Genomic DNA, 17,521 nt, shown 5'->3' with positions numbered 1-17,521 from the left:
CTTGGGCACTCTCCACAGCTTTTGCAAAGGGACTCGGAGCCGGGCTGTCTGGCTTGAGCAGAGCTCCAGTATTATAAATGAGATCTGTTTTGAAGTATTTGTCTGTGAACTACACTTAAAAAAATCTGCCTCAATTTATCTCCTTTAAAACATATGGCTTTGGTGAGGTCAACAAAGGTGATGTAGAGTCCTTTGTTTTGTTCTCTGCACTTTTCTTGGAGCTGTCTGAGGGCAAAGACCATGTCAGTAGTTCCTCTGTTTGCGCGAAAGCCGCACTGTGATTCTGGGAGAATCTATATACTATATACAATATACTATATATCTTTTTTCTTTGGCTTGGCTTCGCGGACGAAGGTTTATGGAGGGGGTAAAAAGTCCACGTCAGCTGCAGGCTCGTTTGTGGCTGACAAGTCTATACAATATAAAATACAACAATCTGTCACACTCCTGTTATTTGTAAAACCCCCCCCCTCCCACCCCACCTTCCTCCAAGTCTGCTCCCTCCACGTTATTGGCCCACTAACCCACATCTCCCTCATCTGTGGAAGTGTTTCCCTGGTGCATATCTGATGACACATGCCAGCTGCCAGCTCCGGGCAACGCATGTGCAGAAGGCTGCAGACGATGCATTGGGACACTAGTCTGAGCCGCGGCCAGGAGACGGGATCCCTCTGCTCCTTCCACCTGGTTAACCCTCAGCGGGTCCTGGATTTGAGCTGATTCACCGTCACCGCCTTCACAGTCAGGAGGTAAAAAAAATTGCTGACAGCTTGTTTGTGTTTTAAAACAGGAAATAAGCAATACTGAAAACAAACGCTAACATCATTTGCATCACTTCAAGGTTTGCTTAATAGCTGTTTTCTTGTTTAAGCAACTGGGTAAAGATTGAACTGAATCTGCCAACAGAACATTTTACTTTAAAATATATTTTATACAAAAAAATTCCAGTTTTGGATCTAATCGATATTATTCAGGAACTTTCAGAAAGGCAGCTGGCAAATGTTATTTTTTTCTAATCAAATGAATGTTGACTGGCTCTCGCATCAGATTATAAATCTCCCATTTATATTCAGCACAGAATCTGGTCCTGATCCTCCGATCTGTGGACTCCCAGAAACTTGGAGGTGCTCACCTTCTCTACTGTCGCTTTCTGTCCCCGCTGCTGCCTTTGTGGTCTCCTCTGCATCAGAGGAACTGGGCGCTGAGGGCGAGATCGCTTCATTGAGCAACTCAGTGATAGCATGGATCTCCCAGGTCAATTCCCCCACCCCATTCCCTTGCCGACATGTCTGCCCATGGTCTTGTGCGCCGCCAGACCCACACCACCTGCAGATTAGAGGAACGACTCCTCTTCCTCCGACTGGGAACCCTCCAACCGGATGACATTCATGTCGACATCTCCGGTTTCCATTAAACCTCCCCCCCTCCCCATCTTTTCCCTTGTCACCTTTTCTCCAGCTTTCTCTCTCTCTTTCTCCCCCCTTTTTTTCTCTGTCTCTTTTCACAGAGTCAAAATCAATTCTCATCATTCCTCTTATCACATCCAATTAACACTGTTTGTCTGTTGGTCTGGACTAATCCCCCTCCCATTCTCCCTCCCTTTTTCTCCACAGTCTTTAATCCAGACGCCTACCTGCTTTTTGCTTGTACCTTGAAGAAGGGCTCGGGCCCAAAACATCAGTCATGTGTCTTTGCCTCCTGTGGACACTGTGAGACCGGCCGAGTTCCTCCAGCATCTCTGTGTGTTTTTACTCCCATCAATGAAGACAGGTGCTGGTTCCTCCGCCTCCCCTTCCAAGAGCTATCGGGATTCTCGGGCTTGAGTTATGCGAAGAGGCTGGATAGACTGAGACTCTTTTCCCAGGAGCATCCAGGGGTTACAAAATCATGAGGGGATGTGGGTAGACTGGACAGTCACAATCTCCTTTTCCAAGATAGGTGAACCTAAAACTGGAGGGATCAGCTTTGTTTTGTGTGCCATCCACCAAAGTCAACGTGCGCCGAATCACATCAGCATGTCTTGGACAAGAGGGTACAACTTAGGGATTGGATGGCATGGTTGGCATAACGGCAAGTGCCACACTTTTACAGCGCCAGCCAAAAGGAACCAGGGTTGGAATCCCGTGCTGTCCGTAAAGAGTTTGTACGTTCTCCCCATGTTGCGTGCATTTTCCGCAGGGCATCAGTTTCCTCCCACCATTTGAAACGTACAAGAGGTGTAAATTGGGCGGCATGGGCTCATGGGCCGAAATGGCCTGTTACCGCGCTGAATGTCTAAATTTATTTTTAAAATAAAAATTTAACATTAAAAAAAGATTGAAGGGCGGCGCTTAGAACAGAGATGTGGAGGAGTTTCTTCAGCAAGAGGGCGGTAAATCTGTGGAATTTGTTCCCACAAGCAGTTGTGGAGGCCGAGTCATTGGGTGTATTTAAGGCGGAGATTGATCAGGTAGGGGGTCAAAGGAGATGGCCGGGCAGTGGGGCTGAGTGGGGAAAATGGATCAACTAGTGATTAAATGGTGGGCCAGACTTGATGGGCTGAATGGCCTTTTTCTGCTCTTATGTTTTACAGTTTTATCAAATAATAAAACAGAAGCTCATGTGTGGTGTTACTCCAGGACAGAGTGCAGGGTGGGGTGTTACTCTAGGACTGTGTGCAGGGTGGGGTGTTACTCTAGGCCTGAGTGCAGGGTGGGGTGTTACTCTAGGACTGTGTGCAGGGTGGGGTGTTACTCTAGGACTGTGTGCAGGGTTGGGTTTTACTCTAGGACAGAGTGCAGGATGGGGTGTTACTCTAGGCCTGAGTGCAGGGTGGGGTGCTACTCTAGGCCTGAGTGCAGGGTGGGGTGTTACATAGGCTGAGAGCAGGGTATAGAGAGAAGTAGTGAAAACACTGAAACTCAACAGGTCAAACAGCATCCTTTATACAGCAAAGATAAAGATACACAACCAAAGATCGGCTTTGAGCCCTTCATCAAGGTATCTCCAGCATTGTCAGACTTTTGTGTTTTACCTTTTGCAGTTAAGCAGGGCAGGGCCATGATCTTTGACCAATTCAGGTGTCTGTTAAAGCAGCAACAAGGAAGCTGTCGCTGAATCTGAAGATTCACACGTATACCTTCAGCTCAGCAGAATGGTGGGGGAGTGGGAGATGGAGATGAGAGGTTGGGTGCTCTCCGAGGCGGTGGGTAGTATAGATGTTGTGGACGGAGGAGGAGGGGGTGGTGTGATGGTCTGTACTGCGTTCATAACTCTCTGCATTTATTTGCAGTCTTGGGCACAGCACAGATGTGTCAGGACAGGATGTTTTCTGTGGTTTTTCAGATGGGAAATTGTTGGTAAACCCATTAGTTAATTAGCCACCCTAAGTGTTCAAAATGCATTTACTTCAAGGGCAATAGAATATAAGAGCAGGGATGTGATGTTGAGGCTTTATAAGGCTCTGGTCAGACCTCACTTGGAGGATTATGAGCTGTTATGTGCTGACGTTGGAGAGAGTTCAGAGGAGGTTCACAAGAACGATTTCGGGAATGAAAGGATTATTGTATGAGGAGCGTTTGACAGCTCTTGGCCTGCACTCGTTGGAATTTAGGGGAATGGGGGGGGGGGGATCTCATTCAAAAATTTCAAATGTTGAAAAGTGTGGACAGAGTAGATGTAGAAAAGGTTGTTTCCCACGGTGGGAGAGTCTCAGGCAAGCGGGCACAACTTCAGGGTTGAAGAGCGTCCACGTAGAAGAGAAAATTTCTTTAGCCGGGGTTGGGGGGTGGTGGGGGGGGGAAGAAGTGAATCTGTGGAATTTGTTGCCACGGGCGGTTGTGAAGGGCCAGGTCACTGGGTGTATTCAAGATAGCAACCTGTTTTTCATTTCTGTGCACCGCAGAATTATTAGTCATATCTTTACCATCCTTTGAGTATAACTTTGTGATCTCCCCACTGGTAAATCAACCCCAAAGTGGAGATCAGAATCAGAACTTATTGACATGATCAAGTCACGAAATTCGGTGCTTGGTGTTTAACCCAAATGTTGCCTGGATTGGAGAACGTGCCTTAATGAGGCAAGGTTCGCAGAGCTTGGATCTTTCACTGGATCAAAGAAGGATGAGAGGAGACAATCAAGGTCAACAAGATTCTGAGAGGCTTAGGTAGGGTGGACAGTAGCAAATACCAGAGGACATGTGTAGAAGGTGAGGGGAGGGGGAGCATGGTATGATGGCGTAGGGAGAAGATGTGGAAAACACCCCATCCTGGCAGAACTTTAAAAAACCCATATTAAAGTGCTTAATTTGTTTCTACAATTACAGATTATATTGTTGAAATACTAATCTATCAATAATTGGGAAAATTAAAGCTCAAGTAACTAAGAAAACAGCTACCAAATCGACTACAATGTCAGAAAAAACTCGGCCTACCTTAACAGCGGAGCCTGGGGACTCGATTTCTTTGCAGCCCCGACCTCAGCGGCAGTCCATCGGTAAGGCCTTCTCTGCATTGGAGCCGACCTCACGTGCAGTCACTTAAGGTGGCGCCAGTGCGCAGTGTTGATCGACTTCAGAACAAGAAGACCAACTGCGCTCACACGAACTTTTGCATATGCACACAATGCCCGAAAAGGCCCAGGCTACAGGGGGACCCGATCTCCACCGGCCCGGGGAAGGGGGGCATCCGTTCCCGCAGTCGGGTTGAATCAGCTGTTTCCCCGATGGAAGAGGAGGAGGACGCCATCAAACTGGAAGAGGACGAGGATCAGTTTTTAACAGAAGTAACTGCTACATTCCAGGGTAGGCCTAGGGTGAGCCAGGCTTCTACGTTTGAGTCTGGTTCCCATCAGTTAGATTCACCTTCTAATGCTGACCTGGCTTTACAAATAAGACAAGGTTTTTCTGCTAGGAAGGAGCAACTTGTAGAGATGAAAGGGGAAAAAGCAATAATTAAAATGGATGAGGCCAAATATCTGAAAGCTGTGGATAAAGTTCAGGACAAATTCAAAAAGATTGAAGAAGGGTTTATTAATACTAAAGAAGATGTTGACTTTTGTAAAGAGAAGATGGAAAAGATAAAAGATTGATTTACTGGTTTGGAAATACAAAAGACTGATTTGTTAAACAAGATTGATGTTTTGGAGAACCAGAGTCGGAGGAACAATATTAAGATAGCCGGTCTTCCGGAGGATTTCAAAGAACCAGATCCAGTCCATTTTTTTCAAAAATGGATCCTGGAGGTTTGGGACCAGTACATTTTCTGAATGGACTGGAGCTGGACAGAGCTCATCGAGCGATACGGAGGAAGCCATGTCCTGCTCTATTCTGATACGTTGTTTGTATTACCAAGATAGAGAAGTGATTTTGAGACTTACGATGCAGAATGCGAGAAATAATCAGGGGTCTCCGCTTGTTAAAAATAACAGGGTCTTTTTTTATGCTGATTTGAGTCAAACTGTGATTAAACGTCGTAAAGAATTTAATTTGGCTAAAGCTGTTCTTTGGAGGCTTTTCGTTACCCTGCTGTATTAAACAATTTTTATGGGGAGTATCAGTCTCATTTTTTTTTTCAGATGATGCAGAAGCTTGGAGTTTGTTAATTCTTTACCTGATAATAAGCAGGGCCAAAATTCAAATAAATTTTCTCAGTAGCTTGTTGTTATTCCGAAGGGGAGGTCTGGTAAAGAGAGATGGAATCTTGGCTGTTGATTGATATTGGAATTGATGAAGATCAAGTGAATCGTGATTTAGAAGAAGCATTTCCTGCTTGAGATGAATGTCTATTATTTTTTATTGTTCTCTTCGCGGGGAGGTCCAAATGCGGATCCTTCCGAAGTCGTCAGCCACTTTGTGGCATCTCTCACTCCCATGTAATTGAAGGAGGTAATATCATTGGGTATTTTTTTTTGTATTGGGGTTTTTTAAAATTCCTTTTGGAAGAGAACTTTAATTTTTTGTGTGTATTGATGTCATGGGGAGATACTTCACCATTTATGGTGGGATGAGTGAAGAATTCTTAAATGGCTAATTTAAATTTTGTTACTTTTAATATTAACAGGCTGAACAACCCTATTAAAAGAAAGAGGGTATTGACATATCTTTAAAAATTGAAAGTTGATGTATCTTTTTTGCAGGAAACTCATTTGACCAATAAAGAGCCATCGAAATTGAAAAGAGATTGGGTCGGGCAGGTTTTATCATCTTCTTTTAATTCTAAAGCAAGAGGGGGTGCTATTTTGATTAATAAGAAATTACCTTTTAAATTGGAGTCAGTTTTTGAAGCAGCTGGGAGACTTTTGATTGTTAATTGTACAATTTCTTTTTCTAAATCTTGGACTTTAATGAGTTTTTATGCCCCAAATACTGATGATGAACAATTTATGGTGGATTCTTTTCTTAATTTGAATCAGGCTTATGACACAATTATGATACGAGGTGATTTCAATTGATGTTTAGATCCAATATTGTATAAATTTCTGAAAATGGTAATTAGAACTAAAATGACTAAGCAATTGATGGTGTTAATGAAGAAGTTGAATTTAGTAGATATATAGAGGAAATTAAATCCTAAAAAAAAAGATTTTTCATTTTATTCATTTCAGCATGACTCTTTCTCAAGAATAGATTTGTTTTTAGTGTCGTTGCAATTGCAAGGTAAAATTACAGAAGCTTTGTATACAAACCTAGGATTTTATCTGTTCATTCCTTGTTATTGACTACTTGTAGTATTTCGGAGAGGATGGAGAATGTGTACCGGTGGCATTTCAATTCCCTCTCACTTAAAGATCTGGAATTTTCTAAATTTATATGGGGCCACATTCAAAGTTTTTTGAAGATAAATGTAGGTTCAGTTGGCTCTAAATTTGTTTTGTGGGATGCTTTTAAAGCTTATTTATGGGGACAAATTATCATTTATATGGTTAAAGTTAAAAACAGCAAATGGCTGAAGCTGATAAGTTGGAGAAGGAGATAGAGATTCTGGAGAAAGATTTACACTTTGATTCAATGGAAGATTTAAAAAATATGATTAGTTAATTTAAAATTACAATATAATCCATTACAAACATAAATTTGAAAGGCTTTTACTGAGGACTAATCGACGGTATTATGAGTTAGGGGAGAGAGCGATAAAGACTTAGCATGGCAGTTAAAGACAGAACAAGCATCTGGAATGATAAATGCTGCTCGATATCAGTTGAAAATTACCTATAAACCTCAAGAAATTAATGATAGTTTCATAGGTTTTATGAGAAGTTGAGGTAGAGCAAGATGGGGGTGCTATTGAAAGTTTTTTTATCTGGTTTAGCTTTGCATTCTGTAAATGATACAGATGTTAAGGAGTTGGATGCTTGTTTTACTGTCAATGAATTAACAGAGACACTTTGAAATATGTCAAGTGGTAAATCTCCAGGTGATGATGGATTTACCTCTGAATTTTATAAGGAGTTTCAAGATTTATTAGTCCCTTTATTGATGGATATTTTAGATCAGGCGGGTAAAGTTGGTTCCTTACTGCACTCTTTCCCTAAAGCAATTATTACTATTATTCCTAAAAAGGATAGGAATCCCTTAAATGCGGGATCATTTAGACCTATTTCTTTGTTAAATATGGATTATAAGATAGTAGCCAAGGTTCTGGCTAATAGATTGGCAAAATATTTACCTGATTTGGTTCATGTGGATCAGCCAGGCTTTATTAAGAACCATAGTAAAATTGATTTCTTTATTAATATTTCATGGCAGCAATCTGACCTATGGATGGTAATTTCTTTGGATGCTGACAAAGCCTTTGATAGAGTGGAGTGGAGTTTTCTGTTTAAGGTCTTGGAAAGGTTTAATTTTGGGCCTCTGTTTACTGGTTGGGTTAAGGCATTGTGTAAAAATCCTACTGCAAGAGTGGTGACAAATGGTCAGATATATTCACTTTTTACATTAACTAGATCAACTAGACAGAGTTGTCCTTTGTGGCTAACTCTCTTTGCATTGGTTATTGAACCTTTGGCGCAGATGATTAGGCAAGATAATGTGATTACAGGTAGTAGGGTGAATTCTAATGAATATAAGATAAATTTGCTTGCAGATGATGTGTTGATATATTTAATACATCCTTCACAGTCTTTGGAGATCTTACATAAATGTTTGCAACAGTACGGAGCATTATCTGGTTAAAAAGTAAACTGGGAGAAGAGTGAAATTATGCCTTTGACAGAGATGGACTATTCGTCATGTAGACATACTGTGAAGTTTAGATGGTCTGATCGTATTAAATATTTGGGTATTATTATTGATAATAATTATGAACATTTATTTGCATTGAATTATTTACCATTACTGGTTAGAATTAAAGATGACTTGAATAGGTGGAAGGATTCACCTATAACGTTGGTGGGACAGGTGAATTGTATTAAAATGAATATCTTTCCTCAAATTCAATACTTGTTTCAATCTATTCCGTGTAAGATACCTTATAAATTTTTTAAGGATTTAAATTCTTTGGTAAGAAAGTTTCTCTGGAAAGATAAAAAATTAACATGGAAATATGTATTGGGAGGTTTACAACTACCTAATTTTCAACATTATTACAAATCAGCACAGTTAAAATTTATAAATAGGATGTTTCAAGTAGATAGCCCCTTGGTTTGGGCTATTATTGAATTATCTCAGATTGGTGAAAAGAGGACGGTGGTAGGAAAGAATTTATATTGAATATGTATAATTTACTGCAGGTTAAAATGCTTAAACTGGATATAGATAAAACTAAAGAGAAATTGGAAAAAGATTTCGGAATATCCATCTCCCCAGATGAGTGGATGTCGATATGTGAAGACAGTATGACTAAAATTGTAAATGTGCAATAAACTCTCGAGAAATTGAAGAAATTTGCATATGTCACTTCAGATTTATGTTTTAGATGTCTTAGGGAAGTAGGAGCCTTTTGACATTCGGTGTGGCTATGTGAGACGGTTAAACTCTTTTGGAATAGAATCAAAGAAATTTTGGAAGTTATGTTTAAATTTAAAATTCCATTTGACCGTATGATAACTTTTGTTGGGTCATATTAAATCATTGTGTTTAGAGTTAAAATTAGACAAATTTCAAATTGCTTTTATGAGGTTGGCTTTAGAAGTAGCTAGAACATGTCTTGCAGTTACATGGAAGAATGCGATTAAACTGAACATTCAACAATGGCATGTGGAGATGAGGTCATGTATTCTGTTATGGAAGATAACATATAATTTACAAAATAATTATCCTTTTTTGTTAAAGTTTGGAGACTATACATGGATTGGATGCATTCTAATTGTTAAAATATTTTCCCATACATGGGTGGTGTGGTCCAAATGGCGACACATATCTGAATGTACTGCTTTAATTATTCTCCCCCATTTCTTTTCTTTCTTTTTTTGGGGTAGTTTAGTAGTGGGTTGGGTGAGGTGGGAGGGATAGGGATGGAGGGTGAGGGAGTTTTATGGGATAGATTCGATAGAATATATATTGTATTGTATTTTGTATGTATCATTTATTATTGATTATAAATAAAGTTTTCCAAAAAATAAAAGGTGAGGGGAGTTTAGGGGAGACGTCAGGGGTATGTTTTTCTACAGAGAGAGAGGTGGGGGCCAGGAATGCGTTGCTGGGGGTGGTGGTGGAGGCTGGTACAATAGGGACATTTAAAAGACTCTTAGACAGGAGATGGATGTAAGAACAATAGGTTGTGAGGTAGGGAAGGTTGAGTTTATTGAGTAGGTTTATATCGGTCAGCACAGCATCGTGGGCAGAAAGACCTGAACTCTGTGCTGTAATGTTCCATGTTAACACTACAGTATGGAAACAGGCACTTCAGCCCATCTAGTCCATGCTGAATAACTGTTTCCACCTTGTCCCTGCACCCGGGCCATATATCCCTCCCATGAACCAATCCAAATTTCCCTTAAATGTTGAAATGAGGGTTGTTAACTCAGCCTGTGACATCACGGATCCTCTACTGATGACATTCATCGTGAGCATTGCTTGATAGCGTTGTGGCCTGCGACATCACCATACTTCACTCCATCGAGGACATCTACATGAGGCGGCATCTTAAGAAAGCAGCCTCTATCCTCAAAGACCCTCAACACCCAGGCCATCACTCTGCTACCATCAGGAAAAAGGTACAGGAGCCTGAAGACAAGCCCTCAGCGGCTCAATGACTGCTTCTTCCCCTCTGCCAGCAGATTCCTGAATGATCAATGAACCGTAGACACGGCCTTATTTTGACTTTTCGTGCACTACTTTTGTTGATTGTTGTAAGGTGGTTCACGTGAATGTCGGCCCTGTGACGCTGCCGCAAAATAACGAATTTTGTGACTTGTAGGGGTGGCCCAGTTGGTGTAGCAGTTAGCGCAACGCCTTTACACCACCAGTGATCGGGACCGCGGTCTGAATCCCGTGCCGTCTGTAAAGAGTCTGCATGTGTTTTCCCCGGGGGCTCTGGTTTCCTCCCACCATTCGAAACATACCAGGGGTGTAGGTTGATTGGGTGTATTTGGGCAGCAAGGACTAGTGGGTCTAAAGGACCTGTTACCGTGTTGTCCGTCTAAACTTAAATAAATTCTAGTTCTAATTCTGAATTTGAAAGACAAATTGCTGTTATTACTGTGGAGAATTTGAGCACAGGGCATCTTTCTGGACCTTGCTGAGGTTTCACCTCCTACATCCAAGGTTCCATTAACTGTCACGTAACACAAAATGCAGGAAAACCTTCCCTCTCTTCACCCTGTAAAGACTCACAAAGCAGCATCACCCGTCAAGAGGAGAATGAAAAGATACCGAGTATCTGAGGATTCCGGAACACCATCCAATGTCGGGGTTTCCCGCACCTCCGTAGCCGCGCGGCCTCCTGTCCGGTCCGGCGGTGACCCCGAGCTCCAGGCATCTGACTCTCCCTGCTCAGTCCCAACCCCCCCTCCCCCCAATATGATCAGAGAGCTGCCAGTGCCCAAGGCCCTTTGGGAGCTCCCTGCTCACCATCGGCCCCCTGATGGATCCTAGCCCCTGGTTCCCCACGAGCCGGCCTACTGCAGCCTGAGGCCTAGTGTGGGGCCTTGGTGACAATGAATTCTTATTCTGATTCTGAAACTGATCCGCCACCTCTCTCACCCCTTGTTTATTCTCATTTCCAGATCCCACACTGGAAAGCATGGATCAAGGCAACAGGAGTCACACTGAGTTTATCCTGCAGGGGGTCCCAGGTGGCAGCGGACACTCTGCGCTGATATCCGCCCTCTTTCTGCTGGTTTACATCGTCATCCTTGCTGCCAACCTGTCCATCTTGTTCCTGGTGAAGAGGGAAGCCCGGATGCACGAGCTCATGTATTACCTCCTCTGCCTTCTGGCCATCATTGATATCACCCTGGCCACCGTGGTCATCCCCAGGCTCCTGGCCATGTACCTGTTTCAGTCCCAAGTCATCACCCTGCAGGGCTGCATCACCCAGATGTTCTTCGTCTACCTCACGGCGCTGAGTGAGTCCACACTGCTGGTGGCCATGGCTTACGACCGGTACATGGCCATTTGCCGCCCCTTCTGTTACCATCAGCTGACGCTGCGCTGCCTTATCCTGGGTGTGGTGCTGGTGGTCCTCCTGCGGGCCGCATGCTTTGTCGCAGTTGCTGCGCTGCTGGCTCGGGCCACCTACTGCGGCTCCAACTACATCCGGAATTGCTACTGCAACTACGGCTCCCTGTCCAAGCTGGCCTGCCAGGGGGCGTCAGCCAGTGACACCATCACGTACCCACTCTCCTTCCTCATCACGCTGCCCGACAGCTCCCTCATCGGCTTTTCCTACTTCAAGATCTTCAAGGTGGCCGTCAGCCACGGGCGAGGCGAGACACGAGTCAAAGCTCTCAACACCTGCACCTCGCACCTCTGCGTCCTGACGCTGTTCTATGCGAGCGCACTGTTCGAGTTTACCATGTACCTGGTGCCCAGCCTCTTCTCGGACGAGCTCCACTTTGTGGTAGCAATTACCTTCACAACCCTCCAACCCATCTTCAATCCCATCATCTATGGTGTGAGGACAAAGGAAATCAGGAATGCTTTCCTGAAAATGCTGGGCAGGAAGAGAATTTCAGATGGATGTTGACAGGGAGAGAGGGTGGACAGCCTGTTCCGCACCCCCCCCCCCTCCACCCCACCCTCACCCCAGGGCAAGAGTAGCAAATGCCAGAGGACATCTGTGCAAGGTGAGTGGAGGAAAGTTTAGGGGAGACGTCAGGTACAAGAACATAAGAAACAGGAGCAGGAGTCAGCCATCAGGCCCGTCGAGCCTACTCCGCCATTCACCGAGATCGTGGCTGATCTGCTGATGAGCTAATCTCCACCCACCTGCCTTTCCCCCATATCCCTTAATTCCCCAACTATATAAAAATCTACCCAAGCTGGTCTTAAATATATTTACTGCGGTCACCTCCACTGTTTCAATGGATAGTGAATTCCACAGATTCACCCCTCTCTGGGAAAAGCAGTTCCTCCTCACCTCCGTCCTAAATCTACTACCTGGGACCTTGAGGCTGTCTCCCCAGTTCTGGTCTCTCCCACCAATGGGAACAACTTACCACCACAGTAAGTGGGAGGCCCAGTGGGCATAGCAGTTGGCGCAACCCTGTTACTGCGCCAGCAATCAGGCCTGGGTTTGAATTTGGCACTGTCTGTAAGGAGTCGGTACACTTTCCCCATGTCTGCCTGGATTTCCACTGGGGGGTCCGGATTCCTCCCACCGATCAAAACGCACCGGGGGTTGTAGATCAATTGGGCGGCTCATGGGCCAAAATATCACACTGAATGTCTACATTTTAATTTACATACCTCCATCTTATGTAAGAGCAGTGGATGCCTGGAATGCATTGCCAGGGATGGTGGTGGAGGCTGGTACCATAGGGACGTTTGAAAAACTTTTAGACAGGCACGTGGATGTAAGAAAAATAGAGGGTTAGGGATGTGAGGGAGAGAAAAGTTAGATGGTTGAGTAGGTTTACTTGTAAAAAAGACAAAATGCTGGAGAAGGTCAGCAGGTCAAACAGTGGCCTTTATGGAGCAAAGGTGAAGATACAGAACCGACGTTTCAGGTTTATGTGGTCAGCGCAACATCGTGGGCCAAAGGGCCTGTAGCGAGCTGGAATGTTCAATGAACAGGGTAGATCTTTCCAAATCTAGGGGGCTGCCATGAGAATGCGGCCTATGAAGAAGAGGGCATAGATTTAAGGTGAAAGGGGAGAGGGTCTTGAAGAGCAATGTTTTCCCTCAGAGGGTGACCCGCGTCTGGAACAAGCTGCCAGAGGAAGCGGGTAAGATCCTGACATTCAAAAGATGCTAGGACAAGTGTGTGGGTCTGGAAGGGTTGAGAAGCATCTGGGCCAAATTCAGGGAAATGGAACTGGCCCAAAATGTCGGCTTGGTCAGGTTGCATTTGGACTGAAACATAGAAACATAGAAGTAGGCCATTTGAACCTTCAAGCCTACACCGCCATTCATTTTGATCATGGCTGATCATCTACTAAGTCCCCAGTGCCTGCCTTCTCCCTAAACCCCCTGATCTCCTTTCCCACAAGGGCCAAATCTAACTCACTCTTAAATGTAGGTAAAGAATCGGATTCAACTACTTCCTGTGGCAAAGAATTCCACAGATTCACCACCCTCTGAGAGAAAAAAAACTTTTCCTCATCTCAGTCCTAAAAAACTTCCACCACCCCCACTTATCCTTAAACTTTGACCTCTGGTTCTAGTTTTCCCCAACGTCAAGAATAATCTTCTGCATCTAACCTGTCTAATCCCTTAAGAATTTTATACATTTCTGTAAGATCCCCCCTGAATCTTTTAAATTCCAGCGAGTATAAGCCTAGTCTATCCAACCTTTTTTTATATGCAAGTCCTGCCATCCCTGGTATGTCTAGTGAACCATCTTTGCACTCCCTCTATGGCAAGGATGTCTTTCCTCAGATACAGAGACCAAAACTGTACACTATACCCCAGCTGTGGTCTCACCAAGGCCCTGTATGGCTGCAGTAGAACCTCTCTGCTCCTGTACTCGAATCCTCTTGCTCTGAATGCCAACATACCATTCACTTTCCTCTCTGCCTGCTGTACCTGCCTGCCCACTTTCAATAACTGATGCACAGCGACACCCAGGTCTCGTTGCATCTCTCCTTTTTCTAATGGGACCCATTGAGGTAATGATCTCTCCTGTTGTTGCCTCCAAAGTGGACAACCTCACATTCATCCACATTAATGCCTTGGCCCACTCACCTAACTTGCCCAAGTCACCCTGCATCCTCTACACAGCTAACCCTGCCACCCAGCTTCGTTTCGTCTGCAAACTTGGAGATACTGCTTTCTATTCCCTTATCTAAGTCATTGATATTCTTTTCTTTGGCTTGGCTTCGCGGACGAAGATTTATGGAGGGGTAATGTCCACGTCAGCTGCAGGCTCGTATGTGGCTGACAAGTCCGATGCGGGACAGGCAGACACGGTTCCAGCGGTTGCAGGGGAAAATTGGTTGGTTGGGGTTGGGTGTTGGGTTTTTCCTCCTTTGTCTTTTGTCAGTGAGGTGGGCTCTGCGGTCTTCTTCAAAGGAGGTTGCTGCCCGCCGAACTGTGAGGCGCCAAGATGCACGGTTTGAGGCGATATCAGCCCACTGGCGGTGGTCAATGTGGCAGGCACCAAGAGATTTCTTTAGGCAGTCCTTGTACCTCTTCTTTGGTGCACCTCTGTCACGGTGGCCAGTGGAGAGCTCGCCATATAACACGATCACGATCTTGGGAAGGCGATGGACCTCCATTCTGGAGACGTGACCTGCCCAGCGCAGTTGGATCTTCAGCAGCGTGGATTCGATGCTGTCGGCCTCTGCCATCTCGAGTACTTTGATGTTAGGGATGAAGTCGCTCCAATGAATGTTGAGGATGGAGCGGAGACAACGCTGGTGGAAGCGTTCTAGGAGCTGTAGGTGATGCCGGTAGAGGACCCATGATTCAGAGCCGAACAGGAGTGTGGGTATGACAACGGCTTTGTATACGCTAATCTTTGTGAGGTTTTTCAGTTGGTTGTTTTTCCAGACACTTTTGTGTAGTCTTCCAAAGGCGCTATTTGCCTTGGTGAGTCTGTTGTCTATCTCGTTGTCGATCCTTGCATCCGATGAAATGGTGCAGCCGAGATAGGTAAACTGGTTTACCGTTTTGAGTTTTGTGTGCCCGATGGAGATGTGGGGCGGCTGGTAGTCATGGTGGGGAGCTGGCTGATGGAGGACCTCAGTTTTCTTCAGGCTGACTTCCAGGCCAAACATTTTGGCAGTTTCCACAAAACAGGGTCCCAGCACTGAGCCTTGTGGTCCCTCACTAGTCACTGCCTGCCATTTTGAAAATAACCCATTTATTTCTACCCTTTGCTTCTTGTCTGTCAACCAATTCTCCAATCATCTCAATACCATCCCTCCTTTACCGTGAGCTTTAAGTTTTTACACTAATCTCCTGTGCAGGACCTTATCAAAAGCCTTCTGTAAGTCCAGATTTACCACATCCACTGGTTCTCCCTTATCCACTCGACTAATTACATCCTCAAAAATTTCTATTAAATTCATCAGACATGATTTTCCCTTCACAAAACCATGCTGACTCTGTCCGATGAAACCACCACTTTCCAAATGTGCTGCAATCACAGCTTTAATAACTGTTTCTAGCATTTTCCCCCTACCGATGACAGGCGAACAAGTCTATGGTTTCCCGTTTTCTCTCTCCCTCCCTTGTGGTAAACTAGTGATTGGACACAACTGTACCTGTGGCCTCTCCCACGGGCTCCTGAATCAAGGTGTCTGTTCCACAGCCCCCTCCCCAGTGTATGGATGTGACTCCATTCTATTGTGAATAAAAGCCTGTCAGTTTTATGAAAATTCCAGTTTTTTGGAGTCATTGATGATGCATTAGGCCTGTTCCGTGCTGTCTGACTCTCAGGCACCAACTGCCCTCAATTTGGTAAAAGGCGCTACATAAAGTTAAATCTCTTTCCATTATCCATTCCCAATTCTGGCCCATAGTTTTGGCCTTTTCAATATCTCCTTGAACCTAGGACACAGCACATAATGTCTGAGCTTGTCCATGCTTCCAAATCGAACATCCCACAGGTATCGTATCTCTAATATAATATTGTCATTGTATTTGCTTCCTCCATCTCCCCTGGCCCCCTCCACTCTCGATGTAAAATAACTTGTCTCATACCTTGAGTGAAACATGAAGGTCTATAGATGCTGTGTTTGTAGTCGAAACTCAGAAACGCTGGAGGAACTCAGCCCGTCTTGCAGCGTTCATAGGAGGTAAAGATGTAGAGCTGACATTTCGTGCCTGAGCCCTTCCCTAAGCCCTTGTTGACCTTGACAAAGGGTTCAGGCCTGTGTTTCTTGTGAACATTTCTCCTTTTCAGCTTATGTGGCTTCTAAAGTGTGCCAATTCCATTCTGGACTGCCCACCCTAACTGCCTCCCATTGCTTTAGCAACCTCCAGCAGGTCTCCGACAGTCCAGAGGAGATTGTTCAACCTGTCCTGATAACAAATACTCTCTAATCCAGGCTACACCCTGGTGAACTCTCTCCAAAGTCTCTAGCTCCTTCCCATAACGTGGCAGCTAAAAATGCACAGAATTCCAAAAGTGGGCCGAACCAAATATTTATACAGCTGAAACATGACTTCCGAACTCTGTTCAAGTTTATTACCATCAGACGAAACAGCATTTCTCCATACCACAGTGCACGCACAACACACAACACATAATAATCACATATGTACATAAAAATGTAATATAAAATAAATATGTATAAATATTTTGGAATAATTTACTTGTTTAATTTATTAGACACTCAAGGATACAGAATGTTCTCCAACATTGAAATAAGGGAAGCACTAAATTAGTGGTTCTCGACCTTTTTCTTTCCACTCACATCCCACTTTAAGTAATCCCTATGCCATCAGTGCTGTGTGATCAGTAAGGGATTGCTTAAGGTGGGATGTGGGTAGAAATAAAAAGTTTTAATCATCCCTCATTTGGTTTCAGAACTCCAAAAAAAATGGGCCAAGGACAATTTTTCTCAAGCAAACTATTTCAGTGGTAATTAGGTCTAGAGCAGTGATTCTCAACCTTCCCTTCCCACCCACATCCCACCTTAAGCAATCCCTTAGTAATCTCATAGCACCGATGGCAGAGGGATTACTGAAAGTGGGATTTGAGTGGGAAGAAAAAGGTTAAGAACCACTGCACTAGATTAATTACAAGTTAGCAAGTCTTTGGGAGAAGATGGCTTCCCACCTGAGTTTTATAAAGAATTTAAAGATGCTTTGATACCCCTTTTTGATGAGGGTATTTGACCAGGTGGCTGAAACCAATACTTTTCCAGAATATTTTACAACAGCAATAATAACAGTGATTCCTAAAAAAAGACAAGGACCCATTGAAATCATTGTCTTATAGGCCGATTTCATTATTAAATGCAGACTATAAGATAATTTCCAAAGCCTTGGCA

At 44.1% G+C, this 17,521-nt stretch overlaps 1 protein-coding gene across 1 annotated transcript; it reads left to right on the top strand.

Moving 5' to 3' along the window:
- Positions 1-625: 625 nt before the first annotated feature.
- LOC138739661 (olfactory receptor 52E4-like) lies at positions 626-15,901 on the top strand. Its single transcript, XM_069892167.1, has 2 exons — positions 626-749; positions 11,144-15,901. Exon 2 carries the CDS (start codon positions 11,161-11,163, stop codon positions 12,103-12,105), a length of 945 nt encoding a protein of 314 aa, XP_069748268.1. The 5' UTR covers positions 626-749; positions 11,144-11,160; the 3' UTR covers positions 12,106-15,901.
- The last annotated feature ends 1,620 nt before the right edge of the window (positions 15,902-17,521 follow it).

Source organism: Narcine bancroftii, chromosome 7 (assembly GCF_036971445.1).
Source record: "Narcine bancroftii isolate sNarBan1 chromosome 7, sNarBan1.hap1, whole genome shotgun sequence".
NCBI lineage: Eukaryota > Metazoa > Chordata > Chondrichthyes > Torpediniformes > Narcinidae > Narcine > Narcine bancroftii.
This window is presented reverse-complemented; position numbering and strand designations above follow the sequence as displayed.